Here is a 22,915-nt window from a genome sequence, read left to right on the forward strand (position 1 = left end):
AACAGAGGACATATCTTATGTCATTCTGTGCACTCATGTTAACTATGCACATGCAAGACAAGATGTACAACCTATAGGATGTTTTGACCTGAATTGACTCTGAGATAATGTGAAACCTTGTCACTGTGTTTCTGGAGTAGTATAGACCCTTTCAAGAGAGTTCCATTATCAGCATCATAGTTGGCCCCACAAGACTTCCTTTTTAACATTCCATATGTTATCTTAATGCAGAGGAAGTAGATTGGGGCCCAAATAGAACGTTCAAGCATTGTTTTTGTTTTTATTGTTGAAAGGGTCTATATGTTGTGTCTAATTGTAAGGTGTCCTAAACCATCATGAGTGTGGAGGAGGCACACCAGACACCACACCAGACATACTGTTGAGATTTCAGTGGTGTTATGAGCCTAATTCAACGCAACAGATGAAGGAAGGTACTGCTTGATAACCACAGTGAAATGCTCCCAAAGGTTTCACTGCTGGTGATGTGCTTTTTCTGTTTTGTTTCTTTGGTAAGGCATTCACGCTGCCAGTAACCCATGTTGTGTCGTGAAGGAGTCTTGGATCCTAAGTAATACATGTGGCGTTTTTGTGACTGCAACAAGCCAATGGTGAATTCATCTTTGAATGAAGCTTTGTAATGTGAAAATTGGATTTGTTGTTGATTGGCCACTCTGGGAAATCCCCTATACACAGGGAATTTAACACATTTTCTGTGTATGTCTGAACACAAAGTGTGTCTTCATCAATGCAATCAATTACCCTCGTCCTCCTTTTTCCTCTTTTCCTGGGAACCTGGAACAAAAAAAGAACAGATTTCGATAACACTTTATTTTGGGGAACACATTGGCCACTCTTGGAAATCCCCTACTGTACCTATAGACCAATCTGGCAGAATCAACAGCGCCATTACTGCGGTGTAATAAAGAGAAGATTGCATGTATGTCTATGGAAACTACCTGTGGAAGTGAATAATTTACCTGTTTTCCAGCTTTTCTTTTTTTTACTTTAAACTGTTTTTTTGTGGTATGACATATGATGTCCGGCTGCTCCAATAGTAATGACACACACCTTTGGTACATCCAGACTACAATGTACAGAGGTACATTGATTGAAAGTTAACCAAGATGGTGGGGCTAACTCATAGACGTCAGTATTTCTGTAGTGTAGTGACCTGTAGTTCCCATTTTGGAGTTGATCACATGCCAGGCGGTCTATAAAATAATCCTGAATACTTCTAAAGATAGATGTCACTGGCCTAATAGTTAAATGCAGAGCCGTATAGAACTTAAATGCAACTTGTGAATGATTGCACTAAAGCTACCTACTGTAACCTAATGTTACGGTTTAGCGGTCATGTTTTATTGCTGTAGCCAATTAATATCTTAATATCATAATTTTAATTTTATTTTTCATTTATCAGATACTGATACATTTATCAGATACTGATATTGTCCAAAGGGACTTATATACTGTATGTCAACTGTATTACATTGTCCCCGCAATTTGGGATTAAGTGCCTTGCTCATGGGCACAACAGTGGAAGTCGGGAATTGAACCAACACCTTTCAGGCTACTGTTCGCTAGTCCAGCTCCTTAACCACTACACTACAACCACCCATGATAAGCTACCTATATCAGTAACTGGGGGCCACTATCTGACATCGTCAACCCAAATTTAATTTCCCATTACACTGACATTGTTGTCTGCAGTCACTGTCAGCTGCTGTCAACTTGTCAGTGGGCAGGGCAGTAATGGCACGGCCACAAGATGGCGACATACACAAATCGCTCGCCAGATTGGATTATAGCACAGGGAATATAACACTGTTTCTGTGTATGTTTGAAATGTTCTCAAAGACAAATTATACGTCTTCATTAATGCAATAAATTACCCTCTTCTTTCTTTTTCCGGGAACCTGGAACAAAAAAAGAACAGATTTCGGTAACACTTTATTTTGGAGAACACATGTTAACCATTAAAGAGAACATGAAACCAGCAAAACTAAAATGCCACATGGAAACAAAGCACCGTACTATCAAAGACAAACCTGTCGAGTACTTTGAAAGACGACACAGGAGTTGAGGACTTTGCAAATGAGCCTAACATCAGCATGTTCTGAACAAGTAGGCTACAGGCACTTTTGCGCTTTTACCACATAGGTTACCTCACTTTATCAGTTGGCTTGAATGCTAAAAACTATGTGTCGCCACTTATTAACCATGGGAGATTGAGGGTCCCAAGGCCAGACCAGTTAAGAAACACTGGCTTACACAATTCTAAGGAGAAAGCCTTAGTTTCATTTTAAAGTTATCATAACTTGACATAACTTGATTTTTTCATTGTTTTTCCGCACGTGTTTAGGTATTTGGGAGGCCTACTGATGCAAAAAGAAAAAAATTAAACAACAATATCCGGTCGATTGTTTATGGGTTTCCTAGGTCTGAAAACATGTAATTCAGTGTGCCACTCAGAACTTCATAGTACAATGTGACATCCTATCATGCAGCTTGTTGAATACAAACACCTCAATTTTACCTATCTGGACCAAGTCACAACTCACAACTAAAGAACAAATGTGTGAAAGTTTTCTATTCCAAAAGTTATAATTAGTCCATGAGCCACAGGGGATCGTCACTACCACTTGGGGGGGGGGCAAATTCTCACTATATTTTTCTGAAAGCTACATATCTCTGGAGTATAAAATGGTATGATAGCAAGTTGGATCTTGTAGCTTTGTGGCTGTACAGGCCTTCAAAGTTGACCTCTGATTTGAAAAAAAAGGAAATTCCGCCTATTGGCTTTTTTTGTTAAAACACTCATAAGAGCCCAGAAAATAATCCAAATCGTATTATTACTGATGCATATGTGGTGTTTGATGTTGGCATACATATTTTGACTCATTATGTGATTTTGCTCTTCATTTTGGTTGATAAAATTCAAGATTTATGTGCAAAAAAAAGCTAATTTGAGTTTTCAGAGCAACATGTTATACCTGAATGCAGACCTTATTGATCATTACTATTCTACCTTCCTTACTTCCAATTGCGAGTTGAAATTAATGTTAAATGATGACATTGTAGGTCTGCAGTACAAATGTTTTTTAAATTGTAGCTGAAACGAGTACAAAGGATCTTTAATCTATTCATTGAATTCATCGTCAGAACAGGAGCACAGAGGATGCCATCTCTATGGCACTTCACTCTGCCCTGTCCCACCTTGACAATAGCAACACCTACAGTATGTAAGAATGCTGTTCATTGACTTCAGCTCAGCTTTCAACCCCATCATCCCCTCCAAACTGATCACCAAACTCAGTGAACTGGGCATCAATACCTCCCTCTGTAACTGGATTCTGGACTACTTGTATTGCATTCATTGTGTCTACACTTGAGATAAATAAGTTTGTTTTTTGTTTTGACGTATACTTCCATCTTCATCAGAAGGTCACACGGTGGAGTAGTGTGACGTGTTTATCAGCTGATGTTGTTACGGAGGTTTGATCCACCTGTCAGTTTTTTGACAGGTGGACCACACCTCCTGCTGTCAGTCCGCCGCCCCCCAGGACGGCACTCCAGGTATGGGAGAGCATGTAGCCTATGCTCCCTCATCTCTGTTCATCGCTCCGCTTTCTTATTTCAATCGCCTCCTTTATCCAGCGGTGGTATCGGTTGTTCTCCTGCTTAATGACTCTGGCATGCAGGAGGTGTGGTCCAGCTGTCAAAAAACTGACAGGTGGATCACATCTCCATAACAACATCAGCTGATAAAAACGCGTCACACTACTCCACCGTGTGACCTTCTGATGAAGATGGAAGTATACGTCGAAACATGTCAAGGTAAAGAAAAAACATCTACCAAAAAACATAACCAACAGACCTCAGTCTGTTAGGTTAGATAATCGCACCTCCTCAACCATCGAACACCAGTGTACCACAGGGATGTGTCCTGAGCCCTCTCCTCTACTCCCACTTCACCTACGACTGCACACCTGTACATGGCTCTAACACCATTGTCAAGTTTGCAGATGACACTACGGTGATTGGGCTCATCAGCAATAACGATGAGACGGCCTACAGGGAGGAGGTCCAGCACCTAACATCGTGGTGCACTGATAACAACCTGGCTCTCAACACCAAGAAGACCAAAGAGCTCATTGTGGACTTCAGGAAGTCTAAATCTAGCACACACACACCCATTTTCATCAACAGGACTGAGGTGGAGCATGTCACCAGCTTCAAGTTTCTGGTTGTCCACATCTCTGAGGACCTCTCTTGGACCCTCAACACCTCTACCCTGATCAAAAAGGCTCACCAGCGTCTCTTCTTTCTGAGGTCCATCTGTCTCCTCAGATCCTGGTGAACGTCTACCGCTGCAACATCGAGAGCATCCTCACCAACTGTGTCACAGTTTGGTATGGCAACTGCTCTGCCCACGACCGGAAAGCACTGCAGAAGGTGGTGAAAACTGCCCAACACATCACCGGTTCCTCACTCCCCTCCATCGAGGCCATCCAGGGCAAGTGATGCTTGCGTAAGGCGCGCATCATCAAAGACTGTTCTCACCCCAACCACAGACTGTTCACCCCACTCCCCTCCGGGAGGCGTTACAGGTCTCTCCGCATCCGAACCAGCAGGTTCAGAGGAAGCTTCTTTCCTGCGGCTGTCACCCTACTGAACTCTAGCTCTGCATCCCGGTGACATCCAACAAACTAAGCACCCATCACCCCCTGCCCCGCCCCCACCTGATGCCTCCTTGCCTGTGCCTGTTGAGGTGTCCACGACCATGGCAACCTTGACAGGGACAACAAGGAGGCGGACATCCCCTAGCCCCCCCCACAACTGCACTACCCTATCCCACCCATCTATCCCATCCATCTATTTATTTACAAATGTACATACTGTAATTACACTTATTGCACATGCACTTATTATTAATACTATTGTAATGTTACTGTTTCTGCACTACAATGGTACTGTTACCACACTGCACATAGTTGTACATACTGTACCTATCTGTCTATATGGTTCATACTAAATATCCATATTTATTCAGTTTTTCTGTAATATATTCTGTTAATACACTGCATATATCTATATTGTTCTTACTACTACTATAATGGTACCGCCACTACATTGCACATACCTGTACATGTTGTTCATACATTGTTCATATTACAGTACATAGCCATATTTATTCTGCTCTTATAAGGTAACTGCTAATACACTGCACATATTTATATTTAATTTATGCTACTCTAAACCACCTTCTGCAAAACAACTGTATACTAACTGTCTACACTGCACTATATTTCTTGTTTTGTCTATGCACCACCTGCCTATACTGTGTATATCACATTGTACTTTTCTACTTTTTTGCACTTCGGCTTAGACGCAAACTGCATTTCGTTGTCTCTGTACTTGTTCTCTGCACAATGACAATAAAGTTAAATCTAATCTAATTTAATCTAAAAAATTATCTGCCTCTGCTTTGCCTCTTTACGGATCATGCTATGAATAGCAGCAGCAATGTCTGCATAAGTTGAGACATTGTTATTGACCTTCTGGACCAGAGACATTCCATCAATGATTGTTGCTGTATTATATTCATCTGGAAGATTATCTGATAGTGATGCAAGTTTCTGCAAATGCTTTGCAAGTGTTGCTTTAGAGGTTTTCCTTGGGGTCCCCTCAGGTGTCGCCAATGACCGTGCTTAAGGTCCAAAGGGTGACAAAAGACTTCTCTCATGTCTTTAACATTATGGTCTTCCCATGTGCCTGTGTTTTCTTTTTTGACTCATGCTTGTAAATGTATTTAATTTTTGCTTTGTCAATGTATCATGGAATTTGTGCTTAGGTGTATCTGACTCCAGCCTCTATGTCATGATCTTTGCATGTAGTATAAGCCTGAATCAGATCATCCCTAACCTCTTGTGTTGCTTTGCCTGCTGTAGATATGCAAATGAACTCATGTTCCTCTGAAAATGGATTGATCCAATTCTGTCTCATCAGATCTAACTGTGTAGAATTTTTAAAACTGTTGTAAATGTATGTACTTGCTCTTGGGTGCTCCTTGTTGGTGCCCCCCCCCAATCCCAATCCTCCCCCACCTTTCTTATGCAGCCCCTGCCACTTAATCTACTAAACCCCTCTTCTACTGCAAACCCCCCCCCCCCCCCCCCAATAAACTTCCTTGTATCCTTGTATCTTGTACAATGATTTTGCAAAATTTCTTCAGCTATGAGGTTAATACACGGGGGCAGTAATATGGTATATGGTTTTGTTTCTTTTAACTTGCATAAAACACTGTCCTGTGGCTTATACACAATACGGCTAATACACAGGAAATTACTATATGTATTTCATGTGCCCTGGACATTATAAAATTATAATATTTATGTTAAGCTGGGTACATGTGGTGATGTGAACAATTTTCATATGGTATTCCTTGAATGTAAAGGTAATATGTGATTGGTAATCATGATGTTTTGATCTCTTGGAATATCTCTTATGGGTAGTTTCAATAAAATACTAATTTACTGAATTTTGGTGTTTTTTCCGAATAGTACATTTACAAATAGTAAATAGCATAGCAATGCAGACCTATGTAATCATTTGTATTTCAAGTCTCTGCTGGGAGGTAGGAAGGTATAAATACATTGATTAATGAGGTAGTGGGCATTTCAATTAGTGCTGCAACACGTTGTGTCTCTGAAAACGTAGATTTGCTCATTATTACACATAAATCTTGAATTTTATCAACCAAAATTAAGGGCAAAATCACATAATGATTCAAAATATGTATGCCAACATCAAACACCACATATGCATCAGTAATAATGAGGTTTGGATTGTTTTCTGGGCTCTTATGAGTGGTTTAACAAAAAAAAGTCAATAGGCGGAATTTCCTTTTTTTCAAATCAGAAGTCAACTTTGAAGGCCTGTACAGCCACAAAGCTACAAGATCCAACTTGCTATCATACCATTTTATACTCCAGAGATATGTAGCTTTCAGAAAAATATAGTGAGAATTTGCCCCCCCAAGTGGTAGTGACACGCCCCTTTTTGGGCCTGTGGCTCATGGACTAAATAGGATAATAGGACTTTCTGAAGCCAGACTTTTACATCTCTAGTTGTGTTTAACAGCACTACTCCCCTACTCATATATCTGTCTGGGTTCACACAGGCTAATTAATATAGCAACATAGCAGCTTAATGATCAACAATAGCTTTTTATTTACACTAGAGTAAATAGTAAATAGTTAACAGACTATTGTTTAACACCTTGTAAATAGTTAATTAACACACCTTATTATAAAGCATTACTCAGCTCTGTTGTGCCCTGTGTTAAGATCTGCTATGTGTTCATCTATGAGCTAAGTTTTTAGTCTGTAAAGAGAGACTGCATCATTAACTTCTTTTCAGTAAAGTACAGTATTCCACATAACAGAGGTGGTCCACAAAAAGTACATGCTGGCTATTATGGCAGCACGTACCTTTTATGCAGAAGATAACCGCAGTGGGGACCAGGATTAGGACTAGCACACCAAAGATGATTCCTCCAATCATAGCACCTGTTCACAGATCACATGATCACAAAACTGATAATTTGCCTTGATTGAAATAGGTTGTGAGTTAAATATTCTACATTTCTACTGCAGTATTGTGACAAAAAGATGAAAATCCAGATTGAGAGAGCACTGTAGCACAATGAGAGTAGTTCCATGTCAAATCAGCCTAGAAAATCGCCACGTTTCATTTCCCGTTCATTTTCAGTCTTATTACACTTTTTAACTTGAGACCAGGTTTAAATAGGAAAATTACTTGGGGCAGCCGTGGCCTACTGGTTAGCACTTCGGACTTGTTGCCGGTTCGAACCCCGACCTGTAGGAAGCGGCTGAAGTGCCCTTGAGCAAGGCACCTAACCCCTCACTGCTCCCTGAGCGCCGCTGTTGTTGCAGGCAGCTCACTGCGCCGGGATTAGTGTGTGCTTCACCTCACTGTGTGCTGAGTGTGTTTCACTAATTCACGGATTGGGATAAATGCAGAGACCAAATTTTCCTCACGGGATCAAAAGAGTATATATACTTATACTTACTTACTTATACTGGAAATCTTAATCACTTTTAGGTATGATGCTAGCAGGTGAGATGCTAATGGTCTAATCCGTTTCAATGATCTATGCTAGGCTGGTGAGATGCTAATGGTCTAATCCGATTCAATGATCTATGCTAGGCTGGAGCTAAAAGTGGTATTGCCAGACTCACAGAATGGATGGATGAACTGGAGAAAGGTAAAAATCAATTGTTTAACTCGAGGGGAGGTTGTAAAATGAGCGTAATTCCCCAAATGGTGGAATATCCCTTTAAGTAATTGATAATGATAATTCATGTACCCTTACTGTAAAGTGCTACCAGTACATTCAATAATTAGCTAGCCTGCAATTACCAGCAATGCATTATGGGAGCATCTGGCCAACATTAAAGTAAGTTTTTGGCTGCTGACAAGACATTCATTGCAAGTGTCAGCAAACATGGACAGGATGCTACTGAGTGCGTGTGTGTGTGTGTGTGTGGATGTGTGTGTGTGTGTGTGCATGTGTGTGTGTGTGTGCATGTCTGTGCATGTGGATGTGTGTGTGTGCATGCGTGTGTGTCTGTGCGTGTGGGTGTGAGTGTGTGTGCATGCGTGTGTGTGTATGCATGCATGTGTGTATGCACGTGTGTGTTTATGTGTGTGTGTGTGTGTGTTTGCGAGAAAAGGTGCGTGTGAGACAGCATCATCCTCTATCAGAAACCCTTCGCTAAACACCACCATCTACAGGCTGATGGGTGTACAGTCATTAATGTACACATAAATTAATTTATTTTATAGCCCCCCATGGATGAAATTCCACAAAACTGGCATTCCCCCAGAGGATGTCAGATTAATAATACACATGAAATTTGGTGAAGTTCTGAACATCTAATCTGAAGATAGGGACGATTAAAGCAGTATAATATTGCATTTTCAATTTTTTACCAGGAGGGGGGTGGGGGGGGAGTGGCCAAACAAAATTTCCCCGTAAAAGTCTAGTGGGGCTACATGCCCACCGAGTTTCATGTGGCCCGATGTTTCTGTGTCCCGGGAATCATTGACCAAAAATTCAGCAAGTAGATCCAGCAAGGAAAAAAAAAAAAAAAACGTTGACAATCCCTATATGACCCCTACGCGACGGTCATAATTACAGACATCACATGTGCAGAACACTTACATATCCCTCTGTTAATGTGTCTGTACCTTTGTGTGAAGTGTAAACGTATGGCACCACTCTGCCCTCTTTCCTCTTCTGATCAGACAGTCCCACAGAGCAGGACACCGACTCAGACTCTGAGGGAGAATGCAGCAGCCAGGAACTCACGCTCACCAAACCCTGGTCATCTGACACAGACAAGCAGGGGAGGGTGTCAAGTAGATTACATTAAACATTCAATCAATGCACATACACACACACACACACACACACACACAATCACAAGTGAACACACACAAGCACACATTCATTACATACACATAGCATGAGTTGCAAGAGTAGTGGATGGAGTAGTAGGAGATGAAGATAAATTGACAAGCAGGATTTATTTTTACAGAGAGATATGATATTTTCATATGTTGTACCGCTATGCGGTACATCTTAATTACCAGAGTTACATGTGTCTTCTTCTGGCTGATTAAAGACCAGCAGTCGGTTGCACCAGTCGAGTTTAAATTTGATCGTAAATTCAGACGTAAGGTGCGTCATTGCAACATTGAAACTTACTAGTTTTAAACTACCGCTGCATTCTTTTTCAGCTGCATCATTGGTACAAGTTACATCAGTTAGTAGCTACTAAAATCAAAATATTGTCGCACAGAAATATATTTTCCTCTGTTAGCAACCAATCAATATCACTGTCTAATGATATCGGAAGCATGTCACAGTAAATGTTGGTAACATTAGTGTATGCTGCAGGTTGGTTGAGGCCTCCTGGTCTGACCTCCTCTGCAACTACTTTGTTGTATGTAATAAAATACAATTAAATTTTTTTAATAACAGACATTATTTTGTTGTGTTTTGCAAATATTTCAGCCACCACTGTAGGCCTACCACAGTGGTTAGTTTGCTGTTAGTGAAGGTAACGGTATTCAGTGAAGGTAACGGTACCACTAACTCTGTATTGCTAATATGGCTAATGAAATCAGTGCTACCTGTGGTATAGACTGTGTTGTGACCTTTGATTTTCTCTCCTCCTCCACTGGTCCAGGTGAGTGCAGGCTGTGGAGACCATCCATCTGATGTGCAGGAAACCTTCACCTGTCCAGTATCTCCGTTGGATACAGACAGGAGTGGAAGAGTGCCCATGACTGAAAGAAAAACAGAAATCAAAGCAATGACACATTTTAGTTTTTGACATTTGAAGTAATATTGGAGTTGTGTTTTGTGTCTAGTACAGTGCTTTACCTTCCACATTTAAAGTCACATTGGCTTCTTCAAACCATACTTCACTATGTACAAAACACACGTACAGTCCTCTGTCTGCCAGTGTAATGTTCTCCAGCTTGATGGACACGTTTCCCTGCTCCAGGCTTCCTACCAGAGACACCCTGCCCCTGTACCCTGTACCAGCTGGGTCCTGCTGGATCTTCTTTTTGTCATAGAGCAGGACTGGGGTTTTAAACAGCTTGGGTCGGTGCCAACGCATCATTAGTGGCACCACACTGAATGTAGGAGAGACTGCACAGGGCAGGGTGACAGAGGCTCCCAAAAGAGCTGAGACTGGACCCCCAGGAACAGTCAAATTAAACTTCACATGTTCTGAAAGTAGTGAATAGGGACAGAGATGTCAGTTACCAGCCACCTAAACATTTTCCATTGTCTCAACCACATACTTTTTTTTCCGTACTCAAATATCCAAACTTTGATCTCACAAAAAAACTAATTCTGATAATGCAATGCTATGACAAAGATCCTGAACACGAACATCCGTGGATCAGTTTAACACTCCCACATGCCACACACTAGCTTTAGTTCATATGCTCATTGACTATCTTTGCACATTGCATCATTGTTTAAAATGTTTTTTATTCAAATATATTATTCTAATATATGCTTCAGAAGACTGCAGCAACACAGGGTTAGACCTACTGTAGAGCTGCATAAGTTTTGCCATCTGGGATCTAGCCTTTATATTTAACTTGCTAGTCCTCAGAAAACACATACTTGCCCGTTGTTGGATCGTTTTCATAGAGGAAGCTCTGTGGTGGATTGTGCACTCACATACATTATTATGACCGCCGCGCAGCGAACTTGACTGGACCCCCCGAAAGGAGGGTAGGGCAGACACAGTTTTCTGTGAATATCTCGAAAACCATTTTTTTTTTGTATGTTGATCTCAAGGGGCCATGTCAACCCATTCCATAACCACTCATTTCATGTATAGCGCCACCTAGTTAAACACAAAAAAGTAAAAATGAGGTGTTGTAATTGAAGGTATCTGTGGCCTAACATAGTCAAAACTGCACGAAATTGGAAGTGTAGGATCATTATGACACCCTCTGTATGCACGCCAAATTTTGTGGAATTCCGTTCATGGGGGGCCACACAATAAATTAATTTATGTTACTATACACCAACTGGCCTGTAGGTGGCCGGAGACAGTTTTCTGTGAATATCTCGAGAACCGTAGGGCCTAGGAGGTCCACCTTTTTTATGTATGTTGGTCTTAAGGGGGCATGTCAACCCATCCCATTACCACTTATTTCATGTATAGCGCCACCTAGTTAAAAATTAAAAAGCAAAAAATTAGGTGTTTTCATCACAATATCTCTGGCTGACAAGGTCAAAACTGCACGAAATTAAAAGTGTAGGATCATTATGACACCCTCCGAATGCATGCCAAGTTTTGTGTACTTTCGTTCATGGGGGGCCTTACAATAAAATAATTTATGTGTACATTTAGTGATGTACACCAACAAGGATTCCCGGGACACTGAAAGACCGGGGTACACAAAACTTGGTGGGCATGTACCCCCACATGGATAGCATGGAACCGTCATTTTTCGTTTTGATCTGTAGCCCCCCCGCTGGACTGGACCCCCCGAAAGGAGGGTAAGGCAGACACAGTTCTCTGTGAATATCTTAAGAACTGTAGGGCCTAGGATGACCATTTTTTTCCGTATGTTTGCCTCCAGGGGTCATGTTAACCCATTTCATGTGCACACATGTGCACAAACAGATACACACACACACACACATACATTCACAGTAATCATACGTATGACACATACTCACACAGTAGACATATGTACGCTTGCATGCACAGGCACATACGCAGGCACACACACAAGCACGCACACCCACACACACACACACCCACACACATAACATAAACATAACACAAACAATCAAAAATTTCTCAGAATTATGAATTATGAGTAGCGAATTTGAGCAATTTTATATTTTAAAGGACTACTGTAGGAATAGTTTGAAAACAGAAAAATGTTTCTCCTCTTTCCTTTTCCATACTAAGACAATACTCAGACCAGGAAAATACTCAAATCAAAGTCCATGATTCTTTGAGTCATTAATAATGCTCAGTCAGTCAGTGCAGAGTCGGTCAATGAGCAAAGTGTCTTGTGAATCGTGTGGCATGTAAGAGCATCAGTTGACCCAGGCTTACCAATGTTGCACTTAGAATGTTGCTCAACGTATTCCATCAAGTGATCAATTGAAAAATGTATTGTGACCAGCGCTAGCACATTCATACTGTATTTGTTTTGTCATCCGAATTGTTGTTGGGTTTTTTTCCACAGCAATATTCGGTCTTTTAATCACTAAACCACCAGCGAACATGAAACTTGGTATGCTTGTAGCCCCACTAGGTTGATGATGCTCCCCTGAGGTTGTTTTTGCTCCCCAAGGCCACCCCCCCCCCCATTCTGGCCCTCCTGAAAGCCATGCTTCCGATAAAGCAGTTTTGCAGAATAACTCGACAACAACCGTTGAGCCAAAGATTTACATTTATTTTGGAATTTTGGCCACTAGGCATATCAACCCAGCCAATAACTGCTTATTTGTAGTGTAGCACCACCTAGTGAATCACGTCAATTTGGTGCTTCAAACACCAATATCTTTTGAACTAGATGCAAACCATGGAATTACACATATTGGATCACTGCACATTCTCTGGATCCACTCCAGATTTAGTTAAAATACATATGTGTCACTACAATTGGTGCATTTCTATCTTAAAAATCATTTAATTTGTGATTTTGAAATTTGGCATGCTTGAATTAATTTTGCCACATATACTAAACTTTCATTTGGCTCGTTCAAGAAAATGACCACAAACTGCCAATCAGAATTCGGTAGACAAATCTGTGCTAATATCATATGATTTGAAGGTTCCAAGTTACACAATTTGATATGCTGCATTGCTACCAGTCTTTAGATGCACATGTGGACATTTAATCTAGTGTGAGGACTTTACTTTTTCATTTGTTTCAGTTATCTTTTGTGAGGTGGTGAGAGCGTAGTGGCTAAGGGACTGGACTAGCTCTGGGGAGAATGACCCCAAAAGAGAATGACAACCAAAAATATTGGTTTGCTAAGGACTTTTATGTTGAAAAATGTATGTGTGGCGGCCATCTTTTTGCTTTTCAGCTAGTGTCGCTAGGTTCACGCTGCTGTGGTTCAGTGGTTCACCAAAGTTTCATTTGCCCATCACTAAATTAACTTACACACAGAGGTGCTGCAGACACACACACACACACTCTTATATGTACACACATACGCACTGGCTCTCACATTCTCTCACACACACATACAAACACAGGTACCTCATGCTCATGCACACAGGTATACAAACACACACACACACACAGTTTGGTACATTTATAATTCCATTATAAATGTACATTATGTTCTCTTGTTCAAGCCCTTATTTACCTGGGCTAGGTGTATACAGCCGTGGCCTACTGGTTAGGGCTTCGGGCTTGTAACCGAAGGGTTGCCGGTTCGATCCCCGACCAGTAGGGAAAATGTGGGCGGGGAAGTGGTTGAGCATTGCTCTCCCATCCACGGTTGAAGTTGAGCAAGGCCCCTAACCACTCACTGGTCCCCGAGCACCACTGTTGCAAGGCAGCTCACTGCTCCAGTGTTCACAGTGTGCTCTGTGTGTTTCACTAATTTGGTCTCTGCACAGAGGCGTATCAAGCTTTTTAAAAGTGTGGGGGTTGTGGGATAGGAAAATGAAACAATCTGGCCAAATTATAAATAACTCCCTAGGGACGTTGTAAGTATTTTCTGAGAGGGGTGCGGACTATATTGGTGTCTGGGAGTTTCTCCCCCGAAAAAAAATTGAGATTCTGATTGCTAAACACACCATTTTAATGCAGTTTAGGAGGGACAGAAGAAGCAGTGCCTAGGCTATGTGTGGCTCATGTGACATGTAGGCCTACATGATCTACCTGCTATCACTTCACTATTTGACACTACCCTACATGGAGACATCTCATGTTATAAATCAAGAAATCATTTCAGAAATTATGATTTGTGCATGTGGGTTAGCAGGCTACAATAAATTGCCTCACAGATAACAGCCTAATTTCGAGGTATCACTAATACCTATTAAATAAATGTAAAGGACACAGAATAGTGACAAAACTGTAAGCTCAAATTCAAAAACGTTTGAAGTCCACCCAAACATATGCAAAGGGAATATAAATAAATTGTGTTGCATATAGCCAGCTTAATTAATGTCAATTTAAAGATTATGATTAGCAGTTTCTATGTTTTTAACATTGATAGTTACAGGAAGCCACGTTGTTTAAACTATTGTTGCTTCTAGCCCACGTTACCTTCAGTTTCACTTGCTGCAGGGACGCACACATTGCACAATTTCCCCTGGGGATCAATAAAGTATCTATCTATCTATCTATCTATCTATCTATTTGAGTTCTACATGCTGGAAATCTTAGTTCTCAGATGTAGAACTCAAATTTGTCTTGACGCCGCCGTTTGTAAGATCAAAATAAGATGTTCTACATGGAACGCGATCGTATTTAAGACAATAAGATCTCCAGTAGATGTAGCACTACGACACATATGACAGTGAAATGCCGCCGACGTTTGTAAGATCAGGTCAAATAAGACGTTCTAAATGGAACGCGATGTAATTAAGCTGATCTTTTCCAAGCGTCTTGGAGACATATGTGTGCTGACTGGGATATGTCTATATAGTTAATGACACCAAATTTATACGTTTTGATTGGGGAAACTTTTAGCCTAGTTTATTTTTGTTTTCAGTCCGCGGTTCCAATTCAATCTTGCTGCAAATCAGACGTGTGAAGCACCGGGCATAACTTAATTTCGCGGCTACGTGTACCATTAGGTTAATTGTTGAGAAGGCCCATAGTTTGAGAAAAGCTGCAGATCATAGACAGAGAAAGCATAATGCCCCGACAGTAGCCAAAGGTCTTTCTGCAGAAACAAGTGCCTCGGTGCGCGCACCCCACCCCCGTTTTCACTTCGACTCCCTGCATTTCTACATTGTGACAAAAACTGTCAGACAGTGAATTTTGGTTTACTAAATTAGCATAATGCGGTAACAATTATCATTTAAATTCTACCTGAAATCTGCTCACTGCAGACGTTATAATGCAAGCAGCCGCACCCTTGTAAGACGCACACTTTGAATTTGAACTGGCTAACTTGATGTGATTGGCTGGATGACCGTTCAATTAAATCAACAGACCTATTTGTGTCTCTCTGTGTGTGCGTTATGGTAGATACGGTTCCAACTCTGTACGGGAGCGTCTATTTCCATATTTTACTTTCATTTTAATCTGACAAAAACTGTTCTAGCAAAAGTGTGTACGTTATAACACCCACATCCCCCACGCTTGCTATGCGCCTGTCTCTGCATTTATCCCAATCCGTGAATTAGTGAAACACACTCAGCACACAGTGAGGTGAAGCACACACTAATCCCGACGCAATTGACTCGGGGGGCAGTGAGGGGTTAGGTGCCTTGCTCAAGGGCACTTCAGCCGTTCCTACTGGTCGGGGTTCGAACCGGCAACCCTCCGGTTACAAGTCCGAAGCGCTAACCAGTAGGCAACGGCTGCCCAGTTCATTAATGCAATAGCTGCTTGTTTAAATTAAGCACTTCATAACACTTACCTTTGTCAGCATTTCCCGTAGCAACAAACACAATCAGGAATGCCAAGGTCACCCGCATAGCTTCATAAGAGAATGATACAGTTAGTATAAAGCATGATTACCTGTACTAACAATGTTTAAAAAACAAGTAGTCTGCAACATTTTATCAGTTTACCACACATTATTGACACCCCTGGTGAACAATTGGGTGATTTATCTTCATATCACAATGGGAAGCAAAAAGCAATACCTACATAAGGAAATGAATAGTTTTAATAAAACAATATGCCACAATTATTGGTATCCCTGTATTTAATTAAAGCCTCTGTTTGCCAAAAAAAACAGCTCTTAGTTTTCTGCCATGACATTACAAATGGGGAATACAAAGCAGAGGATTTGAGATCATCTCTCTTTACAGAATCTCTTTAGATCGTCCACATTCAGAGGTGGTCTCCTGAGCGTTCTCCCCTTTAGCTTCCCCAACCGGTTTTCTATTGATTTAAGATCAGAGGACAAAGATAACCCCGGCATAAGATTGTGTTAAGTAAACTATTGTATCAAACAGCGAACTTAAGACTCAAGTTGAATGCAAGTGATTTATGAGAGGACGCGTGGGAAAACACTGGAAATAATACAGGGAAACACAAGGGTAGCCACAATCATACACACAATAATCAAACACACCAACATGAGGATAATACAGGAGACACACCCAAAGCGAGACTAAACACTCTGACTAATACAGTACATGACATGGTAAACACGCAAATGCAACCTAAAACACAACTAATTCGACATTATGACAGCACAATACAACCGCTCAGCATTCTGGGTACCCCAGCAGACAGTCACTGAACACACCAATGCTACACTGTCTTGTGTTGATCTGGACATATATCTTGGATCATTGACCTACAGGATGATACTAAGGGTGTGGTGGAGCAGCGGTAATGACACTCATTGGCAATCAATCCACCTGGGTTTGTTTCCCATAGTTGAGTCTGTGTTGCTATGGATAAAAGCTGTGTGGAGTAACAAGATAAACATGGGTCCCTCTCCACTTATGCAGGGCCCAGGACGCCAAACCACCAGGGGTGCCACATCGTGGCAAACTATACAACATTGAAAACACATTGATTGTCAAGTAATGGATGGTTTACTATGCGGGAGCAAGTAAATAATTTCCAGTGACATGGGTTAAATAACAGTCATGAATGAGACGTACAAAGTCGGTGCATAATTCAGAAAACGTGCACAGGCAAAGTTTAAAAGTTTGGAAAAGTTGTTCCAAAAATGTTTCTCCTGCATTTGACGAGGAGGGTGCTGATCTTCAGCCTCAATCTCCAGGGTTGCTAGCAGTGGAATGTAGGAGAGTTAACCTGTGCAGTTATATTTTGTTTATACGATTTTCTATGGGTGCCATTAGAATGGGCATGTGTTTATTTGCAAAACATCATTCTTTTTAAGTATTTCGTTTTTTCCCCTCTGAATAAATTTTGCTTCCCTTCAAGGTTGGATTTTTTTTCTCACTGTTTTCACTCTGAGACTAAAATGATAATGCCCTGCTGAAAAAACCCCAGCCTGATCAGTTGAAAGGCGCAGTCAGGAATACGCTATTTCAAGCCATTACAATTTTTTGTCACATTCAGCAATCATCTCATCGTGACATTCCGTGATTGCCATGTAAAAAACCTGTCTCTGTAGGCAGCCCAGGCTCAGAAAACTGGAAACAAACAAAGTGGTGGCACCATCTTACACCAGCAATGTCAAGCTTGGCAGGCTGGTCACCAGCATGACCACCTTACACCAGCTGTATCCCACATGACAGGCTGGTCACCAGCATGACCAGACCACCTTACACCAGCTGTATCATGCACATGACAGGCTGGTCACACCAGCAAGACCAGCTTCCTCAGATGGTCAAGCCTGTCCACCTGGTGCCCTAACCAGCTACACCAGCAGGAGCTGGAAGAAAAAAACCAGCAAAGACCAGCTAAAACCAGCTACCAGCATAAGCTGGTTTCTTGCTCTTTTGTTTCAGCAGGGTGCAAATCCACCTTTTAACTTAACTTTACCAAGGGTGCCAATAATTGTGGATGGTGCTGTATACAGAGTTACTGTATCAAGTCCCTGTATAAAGCCCTCTCACTGTCTTCCTCCAGAAGTATCATTTCCTGGCTACAGTGTTTTTTATTGAAGTTAAAGATTAACTATGCCCTTGACGTTGCTGCATGCCCCAGGACACGTCGACAATCTTTGTTTGTCTTACCTTCAATGATCCTGTAGTCATTCAACCCATATCCACACTTATATTCAAGGTAAAAGCTAGAAAGCATATCCCCACAGTTACCCACTGGCAATAATTTGAATAATTGGACCAATATAAATACTAATGCTATAGGTTCTTATACTTCTTAATACGTATCTCAGCATATTTTGTTTTATGCTTCATGAAAATCACTCTGTAGCTTGTTGTGCATTTTTCATTTAGCCTAGTTCACACATAGTCCCATGCAGCATTTCCATAGCAGGTTGCCATGGCATATCCTGTTTTCTACTTCTCTATTTTCTTTCACACAATTGGTAGTTCAAAATGAACTTTACAATTGCATTATTTTACTGTGTCATTTCAATATTCAACATTGTCTTAAACAGAAATACATTTTCTTACCTTCTTCTAGGGCCAAGTTTCTCTAAAGAAACTAATCTGCTTAATCCAGTGCTCTCATCAGAACAACAGAGGTCATTTCCGTCCACTGTCTCTTTCTCTTTCACTTACTCCGCAGCTTATCAGGGCGAACCTGCATGTGATAGCGGAGGGGGCTGCTATGCAAGGGACCCTGGCTATAGGCTCAAAACACGCTTTCTGCTCAGTTTAGGTCTGATTTGAAACAAACTCTAAAATATACTGTATGAGTGGTATAAACTGTAGGCAACATTGCATACAATGCCAAGTTCAGAGGTTTATATCTGTAGCTGCTCTCATAAAAGTCATAAAAGTTAATGTTTAATTCACTCATTTGGTGCACTTCAGTCCTCACAGTCACTGTCACAGAGACAGAGGTTTGGGGACTCCATAGCGCCCCCTTATGCCATTAAATGATGTGGCTGGCAGATATTTCAACTACACGCCATATTTGATGTGTGTGTGTGTGTGCTGTGTGTGTGTTTGCACCTTCAAAACCATGCTTAAAACACATCTGTTCAGAATAGCCTCCCCCTCTGCCCCCAACCCCATTCCACTGCTTCAAAACTGTTTTTATCCTCTTTCTTCATTTTATTTCTCACAATGTCTTTTTTCCACTTTGCCCTGTGTCTGTGTATTCGTGTTATCTGTTGTGAAGTGTCATCTGTGTCTGTGTCTCTGTACGTAGTGTGTAGCATTGAACTTAGTTGTAAAATGTCCTCTGTGTCTGTCTGTATTTATGTAATTGCCATGGTCCAATGACCGGCGTGTAGGATTAGACCAAATAGCAGACACCAGGAATTGAAAAAAAAAAACTTTACAAGTTCAGTAAAGGCAGGCAGTTCAAAAACAAGGAATCTCAGACAGAGCAGGATCAAACTTTACAAGACAGTTAAGGCGAAAACAGTCAGAAGATCTCAAACTCCAAGAATCAGAGTCAATTGAAAAAGGCAAAAAAAAAAAACACAAATACAGTCGAAGACCACAAAAAACAAAGCTTGACACAGTACACTTTAGACACAGAATTGACAAGTGGGCTATGCTACGAATCTCGATTAGTGGGTTAGCGATTAGTATGTTGCGCTCATAGCCAGGGTGCTACGAACCAAAGTAACATAAAGAGGGAAGGCGCACACGAATTGCCTCGCAGGGTACAAAAATATATTTATTACCAAAAATTAAAGATTACAGTAATGACAAACGAGTCTAGGGTATTCAAACGAAAATCAAAAAGCAAGCGGGTTCTCAGGACAGGCAGCCAGACAGCAGCGATATGGCAAAGGCCTCTAACAACGGGACGGATGGAAGTGATGGGGACGACTCCGGATCCTAAACGCCTCTCCTCAAGCAGGGTTAGGTTGGCCTTAAATAGCATTGCACCCCTAGTGATGGGGACGACTCCGGATCCTAAACGCCTCTCTCCAAGCAGGGTTAGGTTGGCCTTAAATAGCATTGCACCCCTAGTGATGGGGACGACTCCGGATCCTAAACGCCTCTCTCCTCAAGCAGGGTTAGGTTGGCCTTAAATGGCATTGCACCCCTAGTGATGGGGACGACTCCGGATCCTAAACGCCTCTCTCCTCAAGCAGGGTTAGGTTGGCCTTAAATGGCATTGCACCCCTGGGTGCAGGTGTAGCCATTACACTTGGGCGCGAGCTTGGAGGCCTGAAAAACAAGGAGAGCGGTGGCAACAAGGGGGTGCCAAAACGCACATCAAACGGAGGGACCATAAACATCCCAACAATAAGCCGCTGTAACACAGGGCTGTGACATGCTGTGACACGAATGTGGCTCTGTTTTAGCGTCGCTGAATCACCATGGTGTCTTATGCTGTCAACCAAACCTGGTCAGGAGCAGGTTATGTGCTAAGTTATAATGCAAATCGTGTGAAGCTACCGCCCACTGACCAATCAATTATCTTGAAAAATGAATATCTCACGTGTAGGATGTCATATCTTACAAGTGGAGCTCCGCCTCTACAAACATTTTGGAACTCGTAGGCGCTTTAACAGTGTTGTGCGTGCAAATATGCCACTATGGACGTGCATACCATACAACATCTGATGACAATCGATTTATTTCATGTTATAGGCTAGACACTAAAAATGACCGCAGCGTAGATTACACTATCGCTCATGAATGCGGAAGTAATTGTTTTTAAATAGAGGCGGTCTTGTGCGTCTCCACGTTTCACAATTGGCCAACATCATCCAACACCGAGAATGCGCACAGATCTGGGCTGAAAGCCTAGTTTGACAAATATATCACATAACTGCTATCATAGCATCACTTAACTTATACCCCTGAGTCAAGGCTTTGTGAAGCCTCGATATGTCTAGATAGCCTAGATATGTTTAACATGCTTCGTAGTATACCCCACAGGACTTATGTGACATGACTGAAAGACTCAAAACAATCCAGCAAAGAACACAAGAGGGGACAGGGTTTAAATAGTGAGGGTGATTGTTAGACTGGGAACAGGTGTGCCGCATATAACTCAATTATGGTCTGTTCATGCCACCTGGGAATATCAAGGACCGCCCCGGTGATTACGTTGTTTTTCCCACTGTGAGTGTTCATGTGCTTTGTCGTCGGAATATGTGAAAAACATGGATGCCACAGCAAAGGTTACAGCATACACTCACTAATCTTAAATAAACAATATCTGCTTAAAGATATGGTGTAAGACGCTAGTGAAAGAAGGATATGCAGCTTTCAAGTGACACAAAGTTCACATTACAATTGTTGGACATAGAAGGCCACATGGACTACAAATGAACTACAATGTGACAACAAAAGTGACGACGGCCCCCGACTGGGCAACTCCGTTAGCAAAATCTTCCCCCAGTTTCCCACCTCTTATTCCCACATGAAGGGACGTGAATGATGATGATTTCACTGGAAAAAATATTTTTCCCATCCCACCAGGAAGCAGAGCCATATATACATGTAGGCTGCAGATCATTTGTCTTTTTGTTCATCCTTCTTTCCTTCCTTCCTCTTTTTCTAACCCCTCCTTCTAATTAATTTTGTGAAGGAAACGAGGAAGGAACGATAGAGGATGGAGGAATGGAGAGGCTGTTTCTCAAAGTCGAGGAAGCATACTCAAAGGCTGCCTTTTCAAGGTCGCTACGTCATCGAACTCCGTCGAGCACTGTTCCAAAGTCAAGAGCTTTGAATGATTTCTGGAGCACGAGCTGGAGGATCGAGGACCGAAGAGAGAGGCCATATTCAAATAGAGCTTTGGGATGTAGCCATAGAGAGAGTTTGGCCAACTCCGCCATGTTTCATACCAACGTCAGATGACTACAGCTTAACCCTATGGGGCGAATATGCTATGTTGAAAATAATCGCTTATTTTCACCATTATAACAGGCATATAAATTAGTGCTGTCAGTTAAACGCGTTATTAACGGTGTTAACGCAACCCCATTTTAACGGCGTCAATTTTTTTATCGCAAGATTAACGTTCTTTTTGGCCTAGCAAACTTTGTCGTTTTTTTACACATGCTGTTGCAACATCTAGTAACGTTAGAAAAACTACAACACCACACTGGATCTAGCTAGACCGGAAACAAAACAGTAGGCACGCTGCACACACTTGTTTGGGCTTGCGAGCTGGCCAAAGACTAGGCCAGTGGTTCTCAAACTTTTCACAATGAGTACCACCTCAGAAAACAATTGGCTCTCAAAGTACCACCATTATGACTGGCATTAAAATACAATAGTGCATGCCAATTTCACATAATGTATATTATACATATTATTTTGTGTCGTTTGTTGCTTGCAGGTGCTATGGAAGCTTCACTAGCCGCATGTGCTGGGCTCATTGTCACCAACTTCTGTTTCTGCTCGACATATTAACCACACTTCTTTTTCTAATACTTCCCGTTTGGAGCCATGATTGCATGAATCTTTTTGATCCATCATGTTAGCTTCCCTTTCCTTTACTTGCCATCACAGCTTAGTTTGTCAACCATTTGCTAATCCTCCATACAGTTAAATTATTATATTGGCTCCTATAGGCTGATTAAAACAAATAAAGGCCTACT

At 41.6% G+C, this 22,915-nt stretch overlaps 1 protein-coding gene across 1 annotated transcript in view; it reads right to left on the reverse strand.

Moving 5' to 3' along the window:
* LOC143127939 (butyrophilin-like protein 10) overlaps nucleotides 1-18,897 on the reverse strand; it is a 34,958-nt gene extending 16,061 nt beyond the window's left edge. The window contains exons 1-8 of the mRNA XM_076289626.1: nucleotides 18,849-18,897; nucleotides 16,199-16,258; nucleotides 10,478-10,831; nucleotides 10,225-10,380; nucleotides 9,277-9,417; nucleotides 7,494-7,571; nucleotides 1,893-1,916; nucleotides 760-792 (exon numbers count right to left, since the gene is read on the reverse strand). Of these exons, the coding sequence (XP_076145741.1) occupies nucleotides 760-792; nucleotides 1,893-1,916; nucleotides 7,494-7,571; nucleotides 9,277-9,417; nucleotides 10,225-10,380; nucleotides 10,478-10,831; nucleotides 16,199-16,256 (844 nt within the window). The 5' untranslated portion in view covers nucleotides 16,257-16,258; nucleotides 18,849-18,897. The remainder of the gene's footprint in view (nucleotides 1-759; nucleotides 793-1,892; nucleotides 1,917-7,493; nucleotides 7,572-9,276; nucleotides 9,418-10,224; nucleotides 10,381-10,477; nucleotides 10,832-16,198; nucleotides 16,259-18,848) is intronic.
* Between the last annotated feature and the right edge of the window lie 4,018 nt (nucleotides 18,898-22,915).

This window comes from Alosa pseudoharengus, unplaced genomic scaffold, assembly GCF_046254945.1.
Source record: "Alosa pseudoharengus isolate Yale_2024_CS ecotype anadromous, Long Island Sound unplaced genomic scaffold, YU_APseudo_1.1 YU_APseudo_1.1_scf_17, whole genome shotgun sequence".
In the NCBI taxonomy this organism is placed as follows: domain Eukaryota; kingdom Metazoa; phylum Chordata; class Actinopteri; order Clupeiformes; family Clupeidae; genus Alosa; species Alosa pseudoharengus.